At 41.3% G+C, this 25,965-nt stretch overlaps 1 protein-coding gene across 1 annotated transcript; it reads right to left on the bottom strand.

The window, feature by feature from the left end:
* Positions 1-25,965, bottom strand: NUCKS1 (nuclear casein kinase and cyclin dependent kinase substrate 1). The gene is made up of 8 exons (XM_084611245.1): positions 25,679-25,965; positions 15,643-15,692; positions 14,583-14,688; positions 11,206-11,261; positions 10,587-10,736; positions 9,366-9,518; positions 8,854-9,003; positions 1-6,742 (listed from the first exon to the last, which is right to left on the bottom strand). Exons 1-8 carry the CDS (start codon positions 25,693-25,695, stop codon positions 6,540-6,542), a joined length of 885 nt encoding a protein of 294 aa, XP_084467371.1. The 5' UTR covers positions 25,696-25,965; the 3' UTR covers positions 1-6,539.

The following is a 25,965-nucleotide window of genomic DNA, read 5'->3' as shown; positions in this document are numbered from 1 at the left end:
TCATCGCAAATGGGAACACAAAGTTTATTGCAGTACAATACATTGTGAAACACAACTCACAAGCTATTTGTACTAGGAAGGAGGGAAAAAATTGTGATAAGAGGTTAAGCTACGCCCTCTGCTGCATGAAAGAAATATTTGCACTGCAAGTGTTGCACGATCACCTTGCCTCTTCTTTGCAACTTTTTAGAATTTGACAGTGATTACAGTCCCAAGAATGTCTAGAAAGTGGTAGACTAAGCTTAAAATGCTCAAAACAAGACTGGCCAACTTCTTTTCAGCTTTAACGTTCTATTAGCTGGAGAGGAAACAATTTCTTACAGGACACTGGAGGGAATTTATCTTTAGCCTGTGTGTACTGTCTATACTTAGACATCCTGTAAGGTAGGTGGCAACACACTTAGAACTACTGAACATATTTTGTCACATTCTTACCTTAATTTGAACCATCACATTTTAAGGACACAATGTGCACACACTGCCTAAATTCTGCTGGGTTCTCTCATCTCACAACCACAGATGAAGAATTAATGTATTCTAGTATGTAGTGTTACTGGTAGGAAATATCAGGACAGCCAGGAAAGGCTAGCGATTGCTGCAGGAAGCCCAAAGACGTGTAATATGCAAAGTTAAATAGTGTTCTCTCCTCTTCATTGATTTCCGTTAAGTTTTCAACACATTTCGAATCCTTAAAGCATGACCCACCACCTCATCTCAAAGGAACAGCTGTATGGGAGCATGGTGTGTGTGCTCTGTTCACAGGCAGGAAGGGAATTAGATTCTTTCAATCACTGCCCAGACTGGCAGGTAGTGAAACCAGCAAAACTGCTCTGGCCAAAAGGACCAACTAGCCTCTGCAGATGAAAAGTAAGGCAGAAATCTTGCAAAGGAGAGGAATTAAATAGGTTTACAGTGTTTCAGACATCACTACTGGTCACAAAACAAATCAAATGCGTATCAGCTACTATACACTGGAAAACAATTAATAGCTACTGTCTTACAAAAGCAGAAAAATTACACAAGGCATATTTATGGGTTATAAAAGCCCTTTTATAAAGCCATTTTTAAACAAAACCAAAAAGTTTACAAAAGAAAATAAAAGATACAGAAGAATAAGTTGCTTAATATATTCCAAAAAGAGAAAAATAAGAGGGGACACAATTCCAACATGCTGAACGATAAAGGGTTTTTTCTTTCTCTCTCTCTCTCTTTTTTTTTTTTTAATACAAAATACAAGCGAAGGATACACATACTTAAAACAGAGCTCGGGAGCAGGTACGCAGTCCTGGGAACCCCTCAATAAAAGCAAAGCAGGGTTGTGTTACTTTTTTCTTCTTTGCAGGTACATACAGAGACTGGAATATGTAAAATTAAGTAGCACAAAAGACCATCACACAATTCTACCAATGCAGTTGCATCTATAATTCACGAACATGGTCAACGAAGTCATGTTCACTTCAACCCCTTCAAAAAATTTTTAAATAAAGCATTAACGTTACATTCAAACTTAACTCCTAGTGCTATGCTGCAGATCTCATATTGTCAAGGTATTGCAAGAACTGCCAACCCTTATGGGGGTTTTATGCCCTGTGATGACAGAGCCATGTTTAGCAACACTCTCTCAGGTCATGGACCAGTAGAAAGAGACCTGTATTTGCAGTCCCACTCCTTTTTCTGGCCACTAATGGGGGAAGAGGTGCAGAACTTGATGGTGGCTTATTTTAACAAAAGCCCAACAGGGTTGTGAATACTCAAGACAAATATTCATCACATACCACTGAGTGATGCCTTGCTGATGTTAAGGGCCCAATGGCCCACCTGGAGTCTCTTCCTCCTTTGTTTCAGGGTAGTTATTTAGGGTTTGCTGTGACATGTTCATGGTAAAACAAATTATGTAGCTCTTATTTACAATTTTTGTAACAATTGCTTCTGCAGGAAAAAGTAAAATTCACAAATTTCCAGAACACAGGAGGGATAAAGTTAACAGACACTCCCATGCGCACACGCACACACACACACACTTCCAGGGCTTTTACACACACTGGTGTGGCTTAAGTTGACTGAGTATTTCTCCATCCCACCCTACCCTTCCCAATATATAAATATATATGTAACCCTTGCCCCTAACATACAAAGCATATGCACCATGGTGTCTTGCAGTCACACTGAGCATGCTTAGACTGACTGAACCATTCAGTTCCCTGCAGTTGTATGGGGCAGGCAGCTTACAGAGATCTTTCCAATAGTGGTTGATACATAGAGTCAGCACATAGGGAGAACTTGACTAGACTTAGAAAGAGAAACATTTATGTTTTCATAAAGATTTTAATGAAAAAGGACATTCAAATGCCAGTCATCGACTGAGGTGGGAAATCTAAAAGAACGACACGGTAGATTCTGGAAGGTGCTTTCCAAGGACAGTATCAGTGTCATTATTGTTCTGAAGTCTGTAATAGCTGAAGTCTGGGATTAATTTGTGTTCTTTAAAAAAAAAACATGTTTACCAGTATGATTTGTTATAAAAATAAACCTTACACAGAGAAATTACATAAAGCAAAACACCGATTTCTACAGCTCAAAAGCTTCTAGCATCTTAGTTTCTCCCCAACCCAGGCTCCTCAGCTGAACTGTCCAGTATACATTTGGACTAATAGCCATTGAAAAGTCAAATATATCTTCAGCTCTCCCCACCCCCACAAACAGTTCTTCGCTTCCTGATGCGGCCACATGGTGTTGCAGAAACTGAGCATGCTTAGAACAATTACCTACCCACCCTTCCATTCACTCCAGGACAGCCGTACAGATGCTCAAGGAAGTACACCATTTCCTCTCCCCCACACATTTCTCTGCTTTGACATGATAGTTTGATCGAAAATTGGAATTATTAAAAGCTTCCCAAACTGCTCCTACATCTAAATCCTGCTCTCACCCCCACTCCACTCCAAACCCGAACCCCATTTAATTTTAACTTGAAAAAAGAAAACTCCTCTGTAAGGGAATTTTGACACTCTTGTGTTGAATTTGTGTCTTATGGATTTAAACAGAAATTCAGTACAGCCATATTTGTTTGATATTAATAGGATTTAGTATGCAATTTCCAAGCATCAGTGAAATCTTGCTTGTAAACCTTTGTTGGCCACACTGAATGGCCTGTTAAAGACATTACTGTTTGTATACAAATGCAAACTCAAATGTTGTTGTGAAGCAGAAAGCTCTGACAGAAGTTAATGGATAAGCTGCCATTTTAGGATGGAAACCAGGACAGATGCTAAATTAGTGCAACTTTGGAAGCAACCCATTCTCTTTAATGGAGGTGCTCCAAAGGTACACCTGGGTAATAGACCAGAATCCATCCCAGGTACTCAACTCTTTACTGATCTGGGGAGATGGGGGTGGGGGGAGGGGAGAGAGCAGAAGCCGCAATCTATTTTGTTCATTGTTTTTAAAGCCTTCTCACAGCAAAGAGCAGAAATAGTTGCCGTCAAGAAGGAACCCAGTCCTATCCTCCCCCTAAAAGGAGACGCCCTATTACTTTCCTTCATAGAATTAAAAGGCTGGAAAACAAAAATTCTAAAAGGACGTGTTTAAAAAGTTAGTCTACTGCTAATCAGAATGCTCAATCGGTCTTAAAAATACCAAAAACTTTGTCTTCACAATTTTCTTCAACTTGCAGGAAAAAGGAGCTTCTCTATTTTCAAACTGAGAGGGTTACCTGGAGACAAGTGGATCTAGACTGCGAGGATTTAGTGTTTGCATGTACTACCAAAACACTAGCCTACAGAGAAATAGTTACAAAAATCCAAACAAAAGTGTAGCATTTACAGAGTGTTCAGATTGTGACAGATTCAAAATTAAGGATCCTACCATCCTGTCATGTCAACCATTAGTCATGAATACACAAGCAGAACAACAATTTTACGACAATTCAGGGCCATAATTCACCCTTCAGGGCAGATATGAGAGAATCCATAGTCCAAAGACTTGAGTTCATAACAGAGGTCAAGTCTGAAAATTAAATTTCCAGGTTTCAGGTACATATCACAGCCTGGACATTAGTTTAACTTGTTAAAAAGGAAAAAAATGCTTCAATGGAAACTACAAAACGTACACCCTTCAGAACAAACCTGGTCTAGGGGCGAAGTGTATTTAGACAATTAAAAATACATTTAGCGGATTGACCAGATCTACTACTGGAGGCATTCATTCTATTCTTAGGTAAATCTAGTACACTTAAAAAAAAAAAACACAAGTGCAAACTAACAACCCAATTGACAAGAAAGGCTTAAGTGTGTATACTTGTAGTTTGTATTGAGAGGGACGATCTATGTGGACCAGAAAGACAGGCATGGAAGAGCACGTTACCAAAAAAGTTAATTTACATGAACAGTTCCTCCACATAGCTGACCATTAGGAAGTTGGTCATTTAATTTTTTTTCTACATCACTAAAGAATTACAGGACTATGATGTGAAAAGTTTCACTTAAGGATTGCAAGAGACTTTTTGCTCTCCTAATATTTGGATGGGAAGTTACACATTCACTTCTTGCTCAAGACAGTCACATCACAGCCCAGCCTGAAGCTGTACTGCAAGTTAAACCCCTAAAAATAGAGATTTACAATGGAAACACTGATAGCATTTATTATAGTGGCAATGTTAGTCTCCTAGTTGAGAGTTAGAGAACTTAAGATGTATACGCCAAGGTAAAGCACAGCCTCCCAATGAAGTTCACAGCCATGAACCAGATAAGACAACGACTTGGATGCTACTAACATTTCATTCTGTGTCTTTAGACTCCATGGGATACTCTGCCAGGTCTCCTCCCAGATCATAGTAGTGCATCCCACCTGAAAGCTTTCAGAAATCCAACAGCCTTAAAAATCCAACAACACAAGACCAGAAATCCAACTCTCTAGCGGTCTTGTTACCTTGAAGAGGCTGGTTTAAGAACATATATAATTGAGTGAAAAGATTAGGACTGTCAAGCTTGCCAGCTATGAGAGATCGTGCAAGATATATAGAAAACATAAAAGGTTAAAAAGATGTCAAGTCCAGTTTTTATATTTCCACCAACAAATACTGCAGTCCCTGTATCAAGGTTTCAAGGAAAAATCCTGTGTACTTTTATTCCTAAAGGTTAAAGGAGATATGGCTGCTTGGATAAAAGCACATTAAAATGCCACTGCACAGACATCAAGTGTCTTGAATTTGGTGGACAGCCTGCTTTTGTTATGCACCACAGTCCTGCTACACTGCCATCAACACTGTTCCCTCCCAGTTTTATCCTATTCCTGCTTCAATTCCTACTCAGACAGTGTTTTGGCTTCGGTAGCAGAATGCTGACTCATTAGGTGCAGATATAGGGGTGGGGGGATCAGCATGAAGAGCACTCCCACACTGCAGGAAGGAGAGAGAAGAAATAGAAGTGATGGTGGGGTAAAGTTATGATCTATACTGGTGGGAGTATGCCATCCGAACACTACACCTGGAGAGGGTTGAGAGGTTATGACTACACAGTCTTTCTGAGGACAGACGGAAAGAGAGGAGAGAAACACTTAAGCATGACTCATGGGATCTGAGACTGTGGCATTACAGGAATCCATTGCTTCACATTTATAAAAAGGCCACCCCCTCATCCCCATAACTAGAGTTTAGTTTGAGATTAAGTTAATTTTTTTGCTTAAAATGACGAAGAAAAAACTCCCATACCACCAGAAGAAAACCAGGCTTTAAAATTTTGTTTTAAAACTCTCTCCCATGCTCTGTCTAACTATATCCAGCCATGAAAAGAGTAACAGGAGTAATGGGTATGAGCAGTTGGTGAGTTGCAGGTTTGAAGCCTAATGAATGCGCTTTTCCAAGAACAGAATGCAATTCTACCCAGCCAGAGACAAAGGGTATCACGTCCTTATTGGATAAGTCCTTTCTAAAGGATGAAACACTAAGGTGGACTATTATAATGTCTCCTGAATATTGCCTATTAAAAATAGTTGCATGAACCCAACAAGCTCAAATAGGGGTAATAAAGTTCCTGTTTAGGATTCATTAACCTCCTTTTTTCTGAGGGAAATGAATTTTTGTCAACTGAAACCACATGATGGAAAATGAATTTATTATGTGTTCCAAGAAGGAACAGTCGTTTTAAACGCCCTTTTCAGCTTTGGGAAATCTATGCTACTTGATGATTTGTAAGTATAATTTTAAAGTATCAGCCTCATATGCTATTGCTTCACAACTGCAACATCCCTTCAAAAATATATATTTTTAGTAAGTGATCCATTTAGTTTTAAATGGCTTTCAGATTTGGTGGGAGACAAGAACGGAATGGCCAACAGAGAACAGTGACTTCAAAAAACATTACTGTATAAGGGTTTTTTCTTAAAAAAAGATACCGTGTTAAACAGTTGAAAGCAAAGACAGCATTCAAAGCCCATGAGTCAAGCCACAGCCAAAACCGTGTTCTACCCCTAAGTATGTTTTCTTTTCCTCGTATTTAAAAAAACAAAAAACAAAAACAAAAACAATCTCCCCAAACTGCCATTTAATCTTCACCAGAGGCTGCTTCATCTTCAGACCCTTCATCCCCTGATTTATCTGGTGGAGGGCTGGCTGATTTTTTTTTCTTCTCTGGGGGACTCTCAGGCTCTTCATCTTCTTCTTTGGGAGATGGGGTCTTCTCTTTTGATGCCTTTGAAGCTGTGGGGCGGCCTGCCTTCCCTTTGCCTTTCACAGGACTGGGTGTCACTAAAGAAAGCAAAGCACCAGTTTCATGAGATCAGCTACAATTACATAAAGAAAATTCATACAGCTTTACACAAACAATCTCTATTTGGAAAATGCATTCTCCAAATCAAACCAGGCTGTTTTTTGTAAGCAGATATTTGCAAAGATGAGTCCTGCATTAATGCTGTTGGAGCAACAAACTGTTAATATGGATAATGATGCCATATCCAAAGTAACGGACGACTTGAGCAATGAGAAATCAGCATAAGCAGGAAAGCAACTGAAAAGAGAAGTCCATAATTCTCATTTACTTCCAAATAAGCTGACAGGAGATAGTCAGGGATAGGCAAATCAGTAGGAGAGGTGTTGAATTTGGCACATACAGTAAAAACTCCACCTTTTCATTTTCAATCAGATGAAACTCCAATTTGTTGGTTGAAGTCATCACCAGAACTCCTTGATGAAAGCCTATCACATATCAAAAGTCATGCAACTATAGTGTTCCAGTTCAGAGTTAGCCTTCATCTTAGGATTGTGAATATCATAAATCTGTTTCATTAACAGAGAGCAAACTTCTGCAGTCTTCTCAAATGTCCCTCGTTTTGAGGGATTTCACTCATTGCAGTCCCAATGTTACCCACATTTTGAAGTCAGGGTGTCCTCGCTTTCACAGCTGAAGTTATTTACATCAGAAAAAAAGATTTGTGAAGCACAAGTTACAGAAAAGTTATCTACACTAAAGAAACAAAATCTGACAATATTTTAGTTTTCTGATATTCATTTTATTTTGGGTCCATCACCTTGAGTTTGTCACATATTTCAGCCCATACTTCAGCTGGCTTTGACAAGCAAAGAGGCACCATCTTTGGAGCAAGTGCATGCCAATCTACTTATCGTTAATGGCATGCTGTAAGCCTGTCTTCTGAAGCTTACCTTGAGTGGAAAGAATTACTTTAGGACAGGCTACTATTTTATTATGGATCCATTTGAACGTTTGTAGGCATTCAGAGGAAAACGAAGTGTTAAGACAGATGCCTGATAGATCTAAAAAGGACACTCTTATGCAAGATTATTTAAGAGTCTGAACTCGAGGGGAAAAAAAAAAAGTGTTTCTAAAAAACATTTAAAAACCATTTAATTGCAAGACGTAATGAGCTGCGGGATGGCAGCACTGTGGCATCAAAAGAAAGCAGCTACCTGCAGCACAAAAGCTGAATGACATGGCATCTCGGAAAGAGTGACAAACTCACTTCCACAGAACAATGGAGCTCATGGGCATCCCCCTCCCCCCAAAAAACAAGACCGTTCAAATCCCACTGCTTGTAATCCAAGCTCCCAGCAGCCAACACTACCTTATGAACCAAGCATCTTTCGACCTTTTCTCCACAACCATGAAAGTTACAAAACATGCTTTTATTTTTAAGAAAGCTGCAATTCTGAAGCACAATTCTGCAACATGCTCTGTAGCTGTGAAAAACAGAGGGTGCAGTAAAGTCGTAGTAGTAATGCTATAGTTTAGGGTTGCAAAGGCACTTTCATCATAGACTCCTATTTCAACAAATTAAAAAAGCCTGGAAAAGCTTCCTTTAGGCTAAAATTTCTCATGCTCACAGTCAGCTAGAAAAGCGGAATAAAAATGTATTCAGTAATTTGAATATTTGTGCACCTCTGTATAGCTATGCCTACATCCAGAGGTCTGCATATTGAAATAAATGGAGCGGTTATTCAAGGTTGTTAGGCCCAACTGTCAACTACTTTAAGTCACCACAGGACAAGTGGTCTAGAGACAGGACTGGAAGCTAAGAACTCAGGAGTTCTCATCCCAACATTGCCACTGGCTTCATCTTTTTTTTGGTCTCAATTTCCCTATCAGTAAAACCGATTTAATTCTTATCTGCTTCACAAGGCTGTTAGTTAATTTTGAAGTGCTACGCAGTTTAAAAATCCAATTATGCTTTATTATTCTCCAAAAAAGCGATGAGGAAAGTCATCTGACTAGTGTTCATTTAAGTAGATGAACAGTTAGGACAGAGTGACATTTACACACTCAGACACAGTCTTGCTAACTGATCCTTACAGCTGCAAAAATACTCATTTTTTGAAGCAAGTGGCTTCCCGTCCAGTAAGCTCACCTGTAGCCTTTAGCCTGGGCTTAGGCATTTTCTTTTCTTTCCTCTCTGGCTTGGATTTCTTAGCCACCTTTTTTTTGTTCTTTTTTGAACTGCCATAATCACTATCATCATCATCTTCCATGAGGAAGTCTTCATCACTGCCAGAATCTTCTGCAGGGACAGAGAAAGGAAGTGTGTGTTTGTGAAGAAGCCTTTAAATCTTTTCCAAGTGCAAAGAAAGGAGAGTGGTCTAGCAGTTAGACTGGTGGATGGAAGAGGAGTAAGAGTCAGGATACCATAGTTCTATAAGCTGTCATATACCTGTGCCATCTTGGGCAAGTCATTTGACCACTGTGCCTCAGTTTATCTGTAAATATTTCATAGCAGACGACAAGGTTTGTAAAGATACCTATTTTATGGTGGTGATTAGCGAGCTGTCTGCATCCAAGGCCCAAGAAGTTAATTACATCTGGGTCACACTACTCCAAACAGCTGCTTTAGTATGTTTTTCATTACAATCCCCCTCTACTTACTCTCCTGGAATGGTGCCTCCTCCTCCTCCTGCTCTTCCTCCTCACTGCCCACATTATCCATAAGCATCTCTCGCTGCTTGGAAGCTGCTTTGGAAGCTGCTTGCCGTTGCTGGCGCACATTTTTGTGGTCTTCTTTCTCATCCTCACTGTCCTCTGTAACACAAAAATTCACCATGTTGCAATGAAGACTCTCAACATACCACATATTCCTAGCTTTTATTCCTGGCTAAGAGCAAAATGAAGGCCAAATCATTCCCAATAAAGCAGGAGAATTGAGAGGCTTGCTGGGCAACTACCATAGCTGGTTATTTGAGTGTGGTCAAAATTCTCCCTACATCAAGCATATGTTTTGAAAGGGCTCAACCTCGAGGTCCTGTCCATTAACCATGAACTAAAGAACCCCAGGACACTTTTTCATAACAGACATATTTCCCCAGCATCCTCCACCGACCCATTCTTCATACAGAGCAGAGTGCTGTTGACTGAAAATGTGCTTCTGAGATCCTTTGTAATGAAAGGTGCTCTATAAATGTCAGATATCATTAACATAAATTTAATAGCAAATGCTGTTGTACAGATTACTTCATCTGTACAATCTGACAGTTATGGTTCCCACAGTGAATATAACTGAACACCGACCCAAATTTTTCAAGTCAATGTTGCATTACAGTGGTATATTTTTCACTGTAAAAATATTTCACTCACGATGGTTATAGACTGTGTGTTCATAAGATATTTTTGTGATTCTAGAGCAGAATAAACTGGGAAATACTGTAGTAAGTTATTTAAACCCTTCTCATTTCCATCCAGATGACAGACTGAAGCTTGAATAAAAATGCAGAAAAGCAGAAGACTCTCAGTACTAATGCAGGGGAGCGAGGTCAGGGAACAGCTTCACACTAGTCAGCGATCCTTGAGCTTCCTTCCCCTCCTCCCATGCAAGAGCCACTTGCACAAAGCTTAGGGATAAACAAAATGGGGGCACAGGACAGCAGGAGTTTTCATAATTTTAATCTAAAGGAGGTATGGAGGGAAGGAAGAGTACATAACTTGCAAGAGGGATGGAGCAAAGAGTATATTTAGTTCCTAACTTCTGATTTTGCTTTCTGGATCTTTGGCATTCAGTCACAACATTTAGGCCAGCTCAGTACTGATTTCAGGGCAACATACCTGAAACAGCTGCCTAACAGTGGAAAAGATCTTTGTTTTTATGCTCTTTACCTGCAGCCCTTTTCCTGGATTTGGAGGCTCTCTTGTTCTTTTCAGGTTTGGCTTTTTTTGCTTTTTTACTTTTTTGCGAGCTCTCATAGTCACTGTCAGCTTTGCCATCATCTGCTCCTAAGTCATCATCCTCGCTGCCAAAGTCTTCATCTAGGAGAAAATGATGACAAAATGAAGTCTCAAATACTTCTCAATGGAACATGTACATTGGAGACATAAGGGAGTGGCAGGCATAGTGGACTAACATTCTTGGTCTTCCCTGCTCCAAGTATTACACTAGCAAGAGCTTAGATGAGCAAGAGCTCTATAGCTCGAAAGCTTGTCTCTCTCACCAACAGAAGTTGATTCAATAAAAGTATTACCTCATCCACCTTGTCTCAGTAGTACTATATCACAAAGGAAGAAAATCTGGTAGTCTAGTCCACCAGAACTAGAAAGAACAGGAGAAGTGAAGATAGTGTCCAACTTAAGGTGCAATGGCAGAGTGATGTATTATGAACACTACTCCTGTCGGCATAGTTAGTCCTTTACTTTGAATATAATCCTTGTAATATTCTTATTACAAGGACGATATTCCTATAACAAGCCTACTTGGTTATGTTAGCAGCTGGGTAACTACCTGGTGAGTGTGAATCATCTTTCTTGGTCTTCACATCTTTTTCTTCTGAATCCTCGCTGCAAAGAAGAGAAAGAGAAAGTGTCATCAGTATTTTAGAGGATGGACCTGCTGTATTGGGTAAGCCGGTGGTAGTTGGGTGAACTGGTACTTTAAGAGGCTGCCACTTTGTGCTTCAGAATCTAAGTTCTCATTTAAAAAAAAGTTATCTAGTCATTATGATTGTAAAAATAACCACCTTCAAATTGCGAAGCAAGTGTAAACTGACTGACAGCTGAAACAACAGCTCTGAGAAATGAGCTGCACAGTTCAGCTCAATAAATTATTAACTCTGAAATCTAAAGTAATTACTATTATAATTAGCTAGAAGAAACAACATGGAGTGAAAGCATCTTTCTTTTGGATGCTAAAGGATGTAAAGCCAACACAGCAAACCCAGCCTAGGAGTAAACAGTTTTAAATAGGACTGGTGAAAACACAGGTAAAAGCCAGTAATGGTGAAACAAATATGCTCCAGACTACTGAAGGGTTGTGCCAATGGCAACAATGGCTCAGGGACTGTAGAACATAATTAGTTCTAAATCTGAACTTTACCACCACACATTTCTGAAGCATGTTTTGATTACCTGAATAAGCTAGTTTGTTTACAAGTTCAAGTCTTGTGGGACCAACAACTAAGTTTGTATCACAGACACTGAGAAAATATGCCACACACTGAGAAAGAACAGAACTAGCAGCTCTCATACAAATCAACATTTAGGTGCTTTTACATCTGCTTCTCTCATAAATTATATCATCTGAAAGTGGCCGAAAATATCTAGATTCAGGTAATATTTGGGAGTAATTCCTGGACAGCAATCTGGACCTCCAGTATTTCTAAGCTACTGGAGCACAGGTAAGTAGACAACACAGCAGCAGCACAAGTAGACTGCAGCAGTTCTCACAACACTGCACCCAGCAAGCAAAGGCTAAAACAAAAACCAACCAGGAAAGTCGTACAAAAGTGCTTGAAGTGCCAGCACTAAAAATCCCTTTGGATCAGCCAAAAAAAAAAAAAAAAAAGATTAAGGCCTAGTCTACATTTAAAATTAGATCAATTGAGCTACGTTGCTCCGGCTGTGAAAATTTTTTTCACCTTGTGCAACTTACATCAACCTAACAGGGACTGTAGGTGCAGCCAGGTTGATAGAAGAATTTTTCCATCAACCCAGCTACTGCTTCTTGGAGAGGTGAATTTGGCAAAACCCCTTCTGTCGATGTAGGAAACATCTACACTACAGCACTGCGGCTGCACTGCTGTAACACAGGCATGACTTCAGTTTTTACAATAAACCCAAGGCAGTCATCACCAAGAAATAGTTGGCATACTTTTGATTTCCAAGACTAACTAGTCATGGTAGGCCAACTACTTCTTGGTGATGGTTGCCTTGGGTTTACAGCAGAAGTCAAGAGACTTGTTTTGTCCTGTCTGGTAAGATGCAGGTAATTTTTCAACAGGTCTTCCCTTAAGGGGTTGACTTCCTTTACATTTCTGAGCAATCAAAGTAAGATATTTTGTTTTGGAAGCACATTGAATGCCAGACAAACTATGAAAATGGAGAACTAACAAGTCTTCACTATTACTAATGCTTCCACTTCTGTAGAAAATATTGCTAAGAATAGTTGAGGGGCTTTTTCATCAGATCCAACAATGACTGTAAAGCACTATAAAACTATGGAGAGACTGAAATACTTCAAACTGGTAGCCCACCTACTCTTGTCCTGTGTCAAGATTTTTGTGACTCATGCAACTCTACTTGCTCCTGTTCTAGTTGCCTAGCTCTGAAAAGTGATTTTAATGCTAAAGCACTAGTGACCTATGCTTTATGCCTGGCTTCAATGCCCGTTTGAATGAGAAAGAGAACCTCAGTGTCCAATCCCCTTTTGCTGGCTTGGTCAGCAACAGTCCTGCCATTTTAGGAAGCTTACACAGACTATGCCTACCCACAATCGTGTGCGTTATGACCTGGCTCCCTCAATACATTCAAATGTTTCAACTCAGCACAGATCCAGTCCTGCATTCCAATAGACCCTAGAGTTCTGCTGAAGACTCCTCTGCTCTACAGTAGATGGGCTGCTCCAATGATCTTTTGACTCTGGTTAGCCCCATCTATTGGTCCAAGAGATCTAGGAGGTCTATGCCTCGAATAAGATTTGCTATTACACAACATGGAGTCTGCACCTTTCCAGGTTCACAGAATGGGTTTGCCACATGTAGCACAGACATAACATGCTCTTCTTGTGGGACCTTTCTGCCCTCCCCCCCCCCGCTCAGCAAGAAGGCTGTAGGATCTATCAGGCCTTCAGGATTTAGGAGAAAAAGTCCCAGAAATCACATTAATGGGATTCCTTAGAGCAGAGGTTCTCAAACTCTGGTCTGTAGACCACCAGTGGTCTGTGAGCTCCATTCAGGTGGTCTGCAGACAAATCCCTCTAAGGTGTGCACTTGGGTAGCCGCACATGAGAGAAGGAGTGGAGGTGTGGCTGCGCAGGTGTGGCTCCACTATTTAGGTGCCTGGACCCTGGAGAAGACACATGTAAGGTGAGGTGGTGGCCTTGAGGGGGCAGTGGGGTGAAAAAGGGGGGTGGGTGGGAGGAATTAGGGATGTGCAGGGCTGTGGCAGCCAGAGAAAGAGGTGACTTTCCCCAGTTTGGGGGCTGCCGCGGCGGGGGAGAGATGGCACATCCATCGCATTAGAAAGGTAAGATTACTGCTATTAAAAAAAAAAATGAGTTGTGTGCTTCTATTTGTAGAACAAAAAAAACTTGATGATAATTTTTTTTAATAGCACTTTTATCCAAAGTGCTTTACAATAGTTAGCTAATGGTACAGACAACATTTGGAAAGATTATTAAGTGGCCCACCGACACCCTCAGCAATTTTCAAGCGGTCCATGAAAAAAAAAGTTTGAGAACCACTGCCTTAGACAGCAGACTCCACTAATAAATTTCAAATGTCCAGTTAGTCACTTGCAAGTGGAAATTCACATAGAATCTGGAGGCAGATTCTCTACACCTGAAGGGTAGAAGAATGTCGAATAGGGTGAAAAAGTACCACACGTTGCCAGACCTCCTTCAAACTGCTAGGATACTATTTAACTGGAGATGCCTATACACCCTAAGCTTCAAGTAACTGAGCCTTCGATGCAAGGGAAAGGAACCATTCCATGACTAAGATTTCTTTAGTCTTTCTAGAACCCCTTGAAAGCCCATCACCATACCACTAGCATTGAAGACTTCAGTGCAATGAAGAGCACATCACTTATGATTGTTGCAACCTACATGGCAAGTCTGGTTTAGCTAATGTTGGGCTATCAGAAGTAACAGAAACAACTTCTTACCTGTCCTCCTGAGAATTCTTTCCAGGCCGCCTCTTATTTTTAGCCTCCCGGGGAGATGAACGGATTTTCTTGGCTGGAGGGGCTGAATCTCTTCCATAATCTTCATCTGGACAGTACAGCAGAGGAAATAGGTTTGAAAAGTGAACTACGCTATAACTTCCAGCAATCCAAATGCCAATAGAATACTACCTCTTCAAGTATATTTAAAGTTACCAATCCATGTCATTTTTACGGAGGTCAGATCAGCATCCTGTCAAAAACCCCAAGTCTTCAAAACTTCAATTCAGCTTTACAAAAGTGACACCGTATACTCAACCTGTATATCCACAAACTGCATATAATAAGTTAACAAGTTTAAGATGCAGTCATAGAAAATACTGCAGAAAAGGCTTCACGACAAGAGAAAAGTTGATCTGAGTTTTACGGAAAATCAGAACCTTACATTTTTATATTCAGAATTATACACAGATCCATTAAAATTTGCACCTATTTCTTATCTTCTTCAGGTGCTCCAAAAAACCCCCCACTCTTTAGATATTTATGGACCTGTGTTCTTGTGATGACAAGAACAGACAGGTGTAAGGTCTTTCGCAAAATCGTTTAAGTACCAAATTATGCACAACGATTACAGGATACTACCAATAGTACTGCAGTTAAGAACTAGGCAAACTTCAGTCACATTCTCTTTCCACTAAGTGTCAACATAACCTCAATTAGCAGAGCCACAGCATGTCTACTTTCCAAGAAAATAAAACATGATGATATTTTTGGAAGCCATGCGGATAATCTAATTCACACGAATATGCAAATAACTAAAAAAAGATGATTCACAGAAAAGCCTGTGTGGTAGGCTCAACTAATAAATTGGCTGCGGTAAAATACGAGGAAGTAATTTCAGGAAGATTCTGCCAATTACAAATCAAGAAAGGCCTTTAGAAGCTGTCACAATATAAGCATTAGAATAGTTTTACACTACATTTTCAAACCCTTATCAATTCAGGGCCATGGTAAAGAGTGAAAATTTTGTAATTTTTTTCTGAAAAAGAATATAATAGTTTACCAGCATCATCTGATTCCTGAAACTGTGAATAATCGACCACCTTCCTGTTCCTGTTAAAAAAAAAAGAAGAAAAGAAAAGAAAAAGAAAGGGTTAAGTTTAATTAACAACTTATGATCTCATAAAGACAGCCCTTTCAAACTAGCAAAAAACCACCACCACTCATTCTCTGATGCAGAATTCACAGTTTGAAAAGTCATTACCCACCAACACCTCCAACAGGCAACCCTAAAAACAATTCCAGAAACTCAGCTATCTATACCTTAACAGTCAGAAATGAATGCAGGATCAACGCTCTAGCACAGGCGTTCTCAAACCTCTTTGCACTGCAACCCCCTTCTGATAACAAAAATTTCTACATGATGCCAGGAGCGGGGACTGAAGCCTGAGCCCGCCGCCATGGGTGGGAAGGCCAAAGCCAAAGGGCGTCAGCCCCAGGCTGGAGGCCTGTAACCTCAGTCCTGCCATCCAGGACTGAAGCCATGGGGCTCGGACTTCGGCTCCCAGCAAATCTAACAACAGACCTAGTGACTCCATTAAAACAGGATTGTGACCAACTTTGGGGCCCCGACCTGCAGTTTGAGAACCGCTGCTCTAGCAACTTCCTCTGGAGCCATTAGGATTTATAAGGCTGGATGAGTTGTTTTTTTTTTTTAAATGAAAAAAGGTAAAAATTTCCAGTTTTATTAGAGATTGCTATCGGGTATCCATCACTTTCCTTTTTTAAAGTGTTTTTGAACAGTATTCTTTGTGCTGCTTAAGAGCACGATTAACAGAGCCACCCTCACCTGTGCATACATAGTTCCTCTACTCTACAATGAAATCGTATCCAGTATTGTGTTGCCGTAGTTTATTCAGCCACAGTTCTTGAGAACCATCTTTAAAACACCGGTAGCACCCTAAGATTAAAGTGAGTTTTCACTACCCCTTTTAAAAAAACACGTTCGCAGGTCAGGAAACATTCAGTTTAGTCATTGTTAGAAATCTAATATTTTCTATCTACCTCCCTATTGAGGCCGCATTTGTTACACTAGTTATGTATCAGGGTTTAGCAACATCCAGAAGTTGCACTATTTTAAATTAAAATAGTTTAAAAAAACCACAAACACCTTTAGTTAGGGTATGTCTATATGTACAGCGCTGTAGTTGTAACGATACAGATGTGCCGCTGCAGCGCATCTGGTGAAGACGCTCATAAAAAAAGCCCACCCCCGCAAGCAGCAGTTCTCCTGCTGATGTAGTGCTGTACACAAGCACCTATGTCGGTGTAACTTATGTCGCTCAGCAGGGTGGAACATTCACACCCTTGAGTGACCAAGTTTTACTGCCACAGGCCTTAGGCATAGCCTGAAACAGGTGGAACTTTGTTTAGACCAGACCTAGGAGTTCCTGCATCCATCTGTATCCCCCCACCGAATCTTTAGCCTCAGACGTGAAACGGTTGCTGTAGAAATAGTATCAAAGATTGACTCCAGGTACACACTGAGCAGGTGAACCGACGCTCACAATGTCATGCACATGCCATTAATACAGGCGCCATCAAGACAGGGAGAATAGCTTGTACAAAAATAAAGTTTCCCATGGGGCATTAGCTGCTCTTTACACAAAATTCAGTGATCTCCAACTGAATTTTTAAACAGGACAGTGAGGGAGAAAACTGTAAATATTTTTGCTTTTTTAAATAAAAGATAAAAGTGACAAAGCCTGTCATTTCAGTGCTTTGGCCATTATATTTGAAGTTTCTTCACAGAATAAGCCTACAATCAAAGGTTTCAGAGTAACAGCCGTGTTAGTCTGTATTTGCAAAAAGAAAAGGAGTACTTGTGGCACCTTAGAGACTAACCAATTTATTGAGCTTATGCTCAAATAAATTGGTTGGTCTCTAAGATGCCACAAGTACTCCTTTTCTTCCTACAACCAAAATATTTGAATACGCCAAGCAGACATATATAGCATTTTCAAGATTAAGAAAATCAGTCCTTGAAAACGAGAAGAAAAGGACTTGTGCCCCCTCCCCCACATTTTTAATTTCTTTTAGGATACATAAAGAATGCCTGAAAGGTTTAAAAAAAGCAAAGCAGCTTCCACTTATCCTTTAAGGCTTCATAATGACTAGAGAACAATGAGGCAAAACAAAGTTGACACGTTAAGAGTGAAAGTTGGGTTTTTTGAGTCATGTTTAAAACTTTCGTTTCTCATGGTTAACACCAACTTAATTTCAGTGATAAAATAAAAATTTGGGAGAAAAAAAATATTACACTGGACCTTTGTGAGTTCAACGTATCGCTACCCCTCCCACTGACCAAAGCTGCAGTTGGGAGCAACTTTTTATCGCAACTCTGACAGAGGTGTGCCCCACTCCACACACAGCTTCTCCTGTCGAGACTTCCCTACTCAGTCTTCTGGAGAGCGAGGGAACAAGTACCTCAGTGTGGCTTCCATTAGGGGCTCTCTGGGTATACAATGGGCCCTGCCAGTTGGCTATTTTGAGATTGTAGCCCTGCAAATATGAGCTGCTCCTGTGGTGAACTGATTATCAACACCCCCAGAAAGGAGAAGACAGTTTTAAGAAGCTATTCATAATATGCTTGACTCGAGAGGTGAGCACGGATGCTGCATCTTAGTTTCACTTTCTTCCCCATGGCTCTTATCCTTCCTAGAAGTTATGGGACAGAGATCCGGCAACCTCCCCTGAGGAAACACTTAGTTAAGGTTTGCCCTCATACTTAATCCACACCCCCAGCAACGTCAGGCACAACTACACTGTACATTCATGGTATTTCTTGTGTTAAAGCTTTTCTGGGAAAAGCCTTTCTGGTTCCCCTTGTACATTACCACCAAAAAGGACAAAACAAAATGAGGTACAAGGCATGTTTCAAAAAGTCTGAAAAAAGACCATTATGCTTGATTAGAAAAGTTAAGTAGTTATAGCTGTAACAATGAACTATGAGTGCCAATTCTTGGCAGATTTGGTTGGCTAATACCATAGAAATGACTTGGCAGACATGTCAATTCCTCTTCATTTGCCTAGAGAATGTGAGACCTGTACTTAGTAGACCAAAGTCTAAAAAACGCTATAAAAATGGCATTTATTGAGATTTAAGTAGAGATCATATTCAGCATCTGACCCATTTACGCTAGCGACGAGGTATTACTACTTTTCAGTTCTATTAGCCCTGTACAACCAATACAAGTACACAAGTGCTCACTGGATTCTATTCAGGCTCATTAAATAATATTCTTAATGAAGTTCCAATTGCAGTCCAGATTCTGACTTTGCTATCTAATATCAGTGATGGACTTAGATCCTAGGTTAAGCAGCAGCTAGGAAAGTCCTTTAAAAAAATAAAACAAATAAATAAATCTAAAAAAGCATAGGCTTTTCTATGACAATCACCGCAGTATCAGAAATCCAAAAGCTATGAAGAACTTATCCTCACAAATGCATTTATGAGGTGGGGTAGTTATCTCACTTTTACAGATGGCAAAAGTGATGTTCAAGACATTAAGTGACCTGCCCAATATTACACAGACTGGAAGAGTGCTATGATTAGAAAGCAGCTCTGAGACTCAATCCTGCACCGGAACCACAACTCCCTCCTCCTAAATTTGATGTGGAGCCACTAAAACAAACAGAAACACACAATGCCATTTTACATGCACTTTCCAGAACGGAGCAGCACTTTGAGATTAATACACTGTACTCTTGGCAAGGCTTTTTGCTAGAAGGATACCCCTAAAAGCATACTTTAACTACAGCTGTCAACTCCTTCAAATTCCTTCTAAGCTTCCTTTCTCTGCAAGAACCTCAATTCATAGCCATTAGGAACAGCCTTAGAGAAAGAAGAAGTACCAGAATTCAGTTAAACCAACGCTAAAACATCCCCTAAAAAAAAAAAAAAGAGATTGAAGAGGTGGACAGTCAGACTTTTGCCATGTTGAATCCAATGCAAGTGACAAGAGGGGATTTTAAGTACAGCTGCAATGTATCACACTGCCCACTCACCTATAGTCTGACTGTTGTAAAATATGAATTTGGGAATATAACTATTCGCAGGATTCACTGAGGAGGGTAGAGGCCAGGCCACAAACACTCAACTTCTAATTTCTGCTTCAACAATTCGCCTTCCTTAGGCCCAACTCAGCTTTTTTGCTGTGAAGCAGCACAAGGATTTATATTTTTAAAATACTTAAAGAGAAGCATGAGCACTACATGATGACAAAGGTTAATCTGGTACACATCCCCTTATTTTGTGTGCATGAGTGGAACAGACATTTCCCCCTTAAAACAAAAACAGAGGGTAATTTTGCGGCACACTCAGTCTATCAATTTCACAAGACAATTGTCTTCACATTTCACTGGCCTACTGAGCACAGTGTAAGTTGCAGGATAAGCACCTTGCAAAGAAACAAGCAGTCATAGAGGGCTTCACCTAACTTATTCATATTATTAGAATATAATGTAGGATACACATGTAAAATATATCAGGCAAATAATGAAAACATTCTAAGCTTCTCTCCTGCTTCCAAGTACTAAGCCCTACAGGTTGGGCTAGCAAGATGGTCCCTACTGTGCTCCCTCATTACCTTGTCTACAGCAATATTGATTTTTAGAGGAAGTGTGATAGAAATCTGTAGACAACTGTACAGCAGAGGCTGTTCCTTTTTGCCTTGCAGGAGAGAATGACTACAGAGACATAAGAGGGTAGATACAGAAAAGAACCTTCTGGAAAGGAGTCTTCTCAAAGGAACAGGTGCAAAGAGCGCACACAAACATTCAAGGACTGTTTAACTATAGCTGTTGTCTCTACAAACTCAAGTCAAGCACAAACTGTTCCTCAGTCTAGCATTCTTATTCTGGGCCCAACATTCACTACAGCTACCATCCCCTCCTCATGTTTGCATCATCTAAGGTGAGCATAAATACAACCTCTAACAGCCACTGGCAGAAAAACGGCAAGGGTGTCATGAAGACAGAAGGTGCTAGAACACAGAAGGCATTCCAATACTTCCAAGGCACAGGACAATGTGTTTGTGTATAGTGTTGAATGTTGCCTCACTAGGTAAGTATATGCATATAGATGAATTTCCTGTCCCAGGCCCCACACCACCTAGGGATGGCCCTGGCAGCTGGGGAAGAGCAAATCCTAAAAAGCCAGCAACTTGCAACATTGCCTAGCAAATTTGTTAAATGAGTGCTGGTAGAAACACTCAGTTACCTCTCAGGTGATGCCAGAGAATAAAATATGAGCAAGACTAATTAGGTAGACTGATCAGACTGTTAAGGTAAGTAATTCAAAAAAATATTATTCAGTGTTCAGCTAACATCATTATAAATAACATGAAATATTTATAAAAACATAGGTAAGCTTTTCACCAATTTATGCTACTGCCTTTTTGGATTCCATTCAGCTTGGACTGCTAAACAGAAGAGTGTTCAGTTTCACTTTCCGGTTCTCATCCAGTCGACAGGGCAGCTGTAGACTGGTTTCAACAACAGCACAGGGAAACGTTCCCATATTGCTGTTTTATGTCTAAGAAATATTTCTATATGTATTTGTTTTGCCACACCTGAATATAATGCTATATTTCTGGCCTTAACTAAATAGACAAACTTATAACAAATCTTTATTTTCAATGCTTATGCCTAACAACAGTTATTTGCCTAAGACAACTCACTATTAGTGTGAGGGCTAATCGATGCTAGAATCGCTACAGTGGCACAGCTGTAACAATCCAGCTGCGCTGCTAGTACAGACGCTCTATGCCAGTGGGAAAGAGCTCTCCCATCAGCATAAATCCACTTTGTTGAGAGGCGGTAGCTATGTTGGCGGGAGAAGCACCCCCGTCCACACCAGCACTTGGGTCAGCGTAACTTATGTCGCTCAGGGGGTGGCTTTTTCACATCCCCAAGTGACATCAGTTATACCGACATAAGTGTTAGTGCGTACAATTCTCTTTAAAATGACATAACTGTACTCAAACAAGATTGACAGCCTAGAGGTCTCCAACTACAGAGTGATCATTTAGGACTGGACTTGGTGCAACAAGCCATCTAAAACTGGGCACTGATGGTGGTATTTGAAATTTTAGGGATATGTCTGACTTGCAACTCCATTAAAAAAAATTTAAATGATTTATGCAGCAACAGTTTAAGCAGCCTGGTGCACATCCTCCATTTAAGCCAACTACTGAGAAGCACATTTTAGGAAACAAAGGAGAAATATTATGAGGATAAAAGTACAGGAAAGATACAACTGCCTTTCAGTCCCATGTGCTATTTGGGTGTTACTTTATGTATGCTGTACCCATTTACCACTACCCTTTGCCTGTCTCTTTAGAGCATGAACACCTCAGCACTGGGATCATGCCTTTTTTTCCCTATTAGAAGAGTATCTGGCCCACTGTGGACACGACCACAAATAATCAATCACACTCTGAAGGGCAAGCAAGGAAAGGGAGAATTCTAAGGAAAAGGGGAGCAGGAAAGCTATAATTAAGTTTTCAAGAAGCATTCCACCTTAGTCTGAGCATTTTTCTCTTAGATGGCCCAGGTATAGTATTAGGAGTTACATGGTCACATGTAAACTTTCACATTAACACCTCTAACTAGGAGAATACTTCCCCTATCACTCAGGCAAGAGCACCACCTTAGCAGTAAACATCGAAACCAATGAAAGCCTTAGGCTAATATTTACCATTGAAGGGACATGGATGTTAGACTTAGGTCCAAAATTTAATGTTTGTAAAATTCAAAGTTTAACAGAATTTTGAATCAATACATATGTTCCTATTTTAAAAGATCTTATCTAAAACACACTGGATTTAGATATTTGCCTGCAGCATTTTATTCTACAACATTGTATGTGCGAGTAGAAGTGACCAGAAGTACACTGCATTAATTTTAAAAACAAACACACATACAAGATTTAATAATACAAGGAACTATAGAAGCCATCTAATTTAACAGCACCTAAGAATTTACACATCAGAATAGATAAGATAAATATGAGATGATATAACCATGTGCTGTAAATGGCCTGGATGTTACTTACAAATTGTTTGTCATATTATGTAAAGATCCTAGAACAACATCCTTTATGATTTGATCTTTGCAATGTTCTATTGATATTGGTATTAGCATCACTGTACACCTGCAAGATACATATACACATATTTTTGAAGAAGGGTGCTAGCAAAATCAATACAAGTAAGCAAGCAGTATTTCACTCCAGGGCACCAAAAAACACGAGGTCTGGGGCTAGTATTTTTGGATGCCTGTGAAAAGGAAGAACTTGCAAATTTAACAAAAAACTGGTTTTGTGTTAAAAGTCAATTTTAGCATTGATTTAGGCTTTGAGACTAAAGTCCTCTAACTACCAGCAGAATAAAGTGGCAGCTCAAGCTTCCCCCACTATCCCAATACTGGTTATCCCCATATTCCATTTAGGGTGATACTTTTTAGATGGATACTTATTCAGCCAGAAGCAAACTGAGACCATGAATTCATTTCACACAGACCACTGAACATGGTAATATTCCATCATCGCTGACCTTGGATAAGTTCACCTGTATCTCCCATTAACAATACCAGAAGAGCTTTGCATAAAATTTAAAGCTTGTCTCTTGTACCAACAGAAGCTGGTGCACCAAAAGGTATTACCTTACTCCCCTAGTCTCATTAACAGTGCAGTAACAGATCCAATCCTCAGGTAAATCCTACATATTTCAAACCAACAGGTTTAAAATTATGTACAGTTTTCCAATTAACTAACACTGGAGGGGTATGTTGAACACATTTGCAGTTGAAGATTTATCTTCTATTTTTCATAGGCCTTTTAAGACCAGCCAGACTGTGGGTTGCTGGCTCCAATTTTGGAACATCCCAGCAGGTATTCTGTTATTAACATCCCATTGAACTCTTCTGAAGACCAACACCCATTTACACATATTAAGGCAAGTTGCATCTTTTACAACTGTGTATGGTTTCCCCATTTTTTTTGTTTAAAATTGGTTATAATAAAGAATTATGGGTTATTTAATATATAAAAAACATTAGAAACCATACTTTTAAAAACACACATGTTCCTCACCTGTAGTCAGGTTCCAGTACTGGCAATTAAGTCACCAGCAGAATGTATACTATATCACACTGAGCATCAAAGTAGTATCATCACTGTATTCCAGGACAGAGGCATTGCCATTCAAGCTCAGTCCACTAATCCATCTAGTGCAGTATCCTGTCTTGCAAAAGGCCAAGGATGCTTCAGACCCTATTAATGTAGCTGGGCAACTAAGTGTTTCATAAAGCAAAAGGGAAAAACCCTTCTGGACCCTGGGCAATTACTTCCAGACCTGACCTATGAGATATAATCACCCTTATCTTGGCATGCACAACTTACTGGTCAAAATACACAAGAGACCTGAAAGCTAAGATTAGTTTTCAACTATCAGTGTACTCAATGTCCCTTTTATCCTCCCCATCTGGGGACATTCAGCAAAAATCTTTGCAGACCAGACAAACTTGAATCCCACCTTTAAAAGGCACAGAACCTGTACAGTTCAGATTATCTTTGTTATTCTAAATCAGAAGTCAAGATAATGCATATTACAATCCTCTTCCACAAACTAAGCATTTGCCATATTTTAAGATTGGAAAGACACCATCATTAATTTACACTACAATTTCAAATGCTACGCACAATATTAATCAGTGGGCGCGCTATAATCATTACCATGAGAAAACTTCATAGAATTTTACATTTGCCACCGTATCACAATTCAGCATTGTAGTTTATACTCCCCGGAAACTCTGTGCTATCAGAACCCAGGCCCAACCGCATCTAACATGAGTATAAGCATCACCACCTACCTTCTTTTGAACTGGGGAAAAGAAAGCCTGACTAGGGACGAACTTCACTGGTTCCTCATTCCCGAGCCCACAATTTAATGACAGGTCTCTCGGGGACTGGGGAATAGTAGGAAACCCACTCTAAGAGGAACGCTGTTTTACGGCAAAGGAAAAATAAAGGGAGTGTGTTCAAATACCGCTCCCCGCCGATCCCAGGTGGGCGGCTCCTCCTAACTCCTCCCCCAAACGTGAAGCCAGTTGGCGGCACCAGTGTCTAGCGGAAGCGGACTCGGAGCCGCGGTCATTATGGCATAGTGCATGCATGTCCCCCTCGCAAGAAAACCGTAGAGCACGGTCTGCCCTTCCCTGACATTCTCCTCCTCCTCCCCCCTAACCAGATGCAGCAAGGAATACTACATGCCTCTTCCCTGAACGTGTTAAATCAATCACATTGCATCCACGTACTCCGCGTGCTTCCCCTTAAAGTGGGTCATGGCATGCTGCAAATTTTCACCATTCATCCCCCGAGCAATAACATGAGGGACAGCTCCCAGTGAGCGCACTGCATGCCCTGTTCTCCACCCAATAAGCTTGCAGCAACGCACGTTACACGTTACCCTTCCATCAAGCGTGCAACAAGGTATGATGCATGTCCACGCCCCCTCCTCCCCCCCCACCACAAGCATGCTGTCTTCACGCAACTCCCCCCAGCCTGGGCAAAGCACGCTGCAAGCTCCAGAGTCCTCCTCCCCCGTCCTCGTCCACGGTGCAGAAGGGCAGGCAGACGCTCCTCCCCCCTAACCCGCATGTAGCCTCCCCGTGCCCCTCACAGGGTGCAGAAGAGCACCACGCTGCAAGCATGTATCCGCCCCTCCCTCCGCCGAGCAAGCAGCCTCCTCCTACAGGGTGCACAAGGGCACGCTGCAACGATGTGTCCCTCCCTCCCCCCACCCACCCCTAAAGTGCGCAGCAATGCACGCGACCTCCATGCCTGCCTCCCCTCGGCGTGGCCTGCAGCAGGCCTCCTGCCCGTCCCGTCCCAGAGGCAGCGGGGCCGGGCCTAGTCCCCCCGTCCCGCGCTCCCCGCAGAGGGGGGTGGGGGGCACTGGAGGAACGCGGGGCACGAGACGGGGGTTGGGAGTGGGGCCTCCTCCACCGCCGCGCTCGCCCCCCCCCCCCAGACTCACCTGACCGGCCTGGACATTTTCTCCAACCCAATCGGGGCCCGAAGCGGGCGATGTCGGCCAAGGCGGGGGGTGGGAAACCCGACGAGCCTCGATTCGGTGACGGACCCGTCCCCTCCCTCCCGGGAGCAAGCGGGATCCCTGGGCCCAGAGCCTCGGGCCGCGCCGCCGGAACCGCCTTTCCCTCCGCCGCGGCAGCCACCGCTCCCGTCCCCGCCGGAAGGTGCTCCCCGTCCCCGCTCCCCTCTCCCAACGCCCTCCGTCTGGGTCCCCGCCACTCGCCGCTTCCC

Source organism: Lepidochelys olivacea, assembly GCF_965140295.1.
Source record: "Lepidochelys olivacea isolate rLepOli2 genome assembly, chromosome: 21".
In the NCBI taxonomy this organism is placed as follows: Eukaryota; Metazoa; Chordata; order Testudines; family Cheloniidae; genus Lepidochelys; species Lepidochelys olivacea.
The sequence above is the reverse complement of the archived record's forward strand: the minus strand, read 5'-3'. Positions and strand labels throughout refer to the sequence as shown.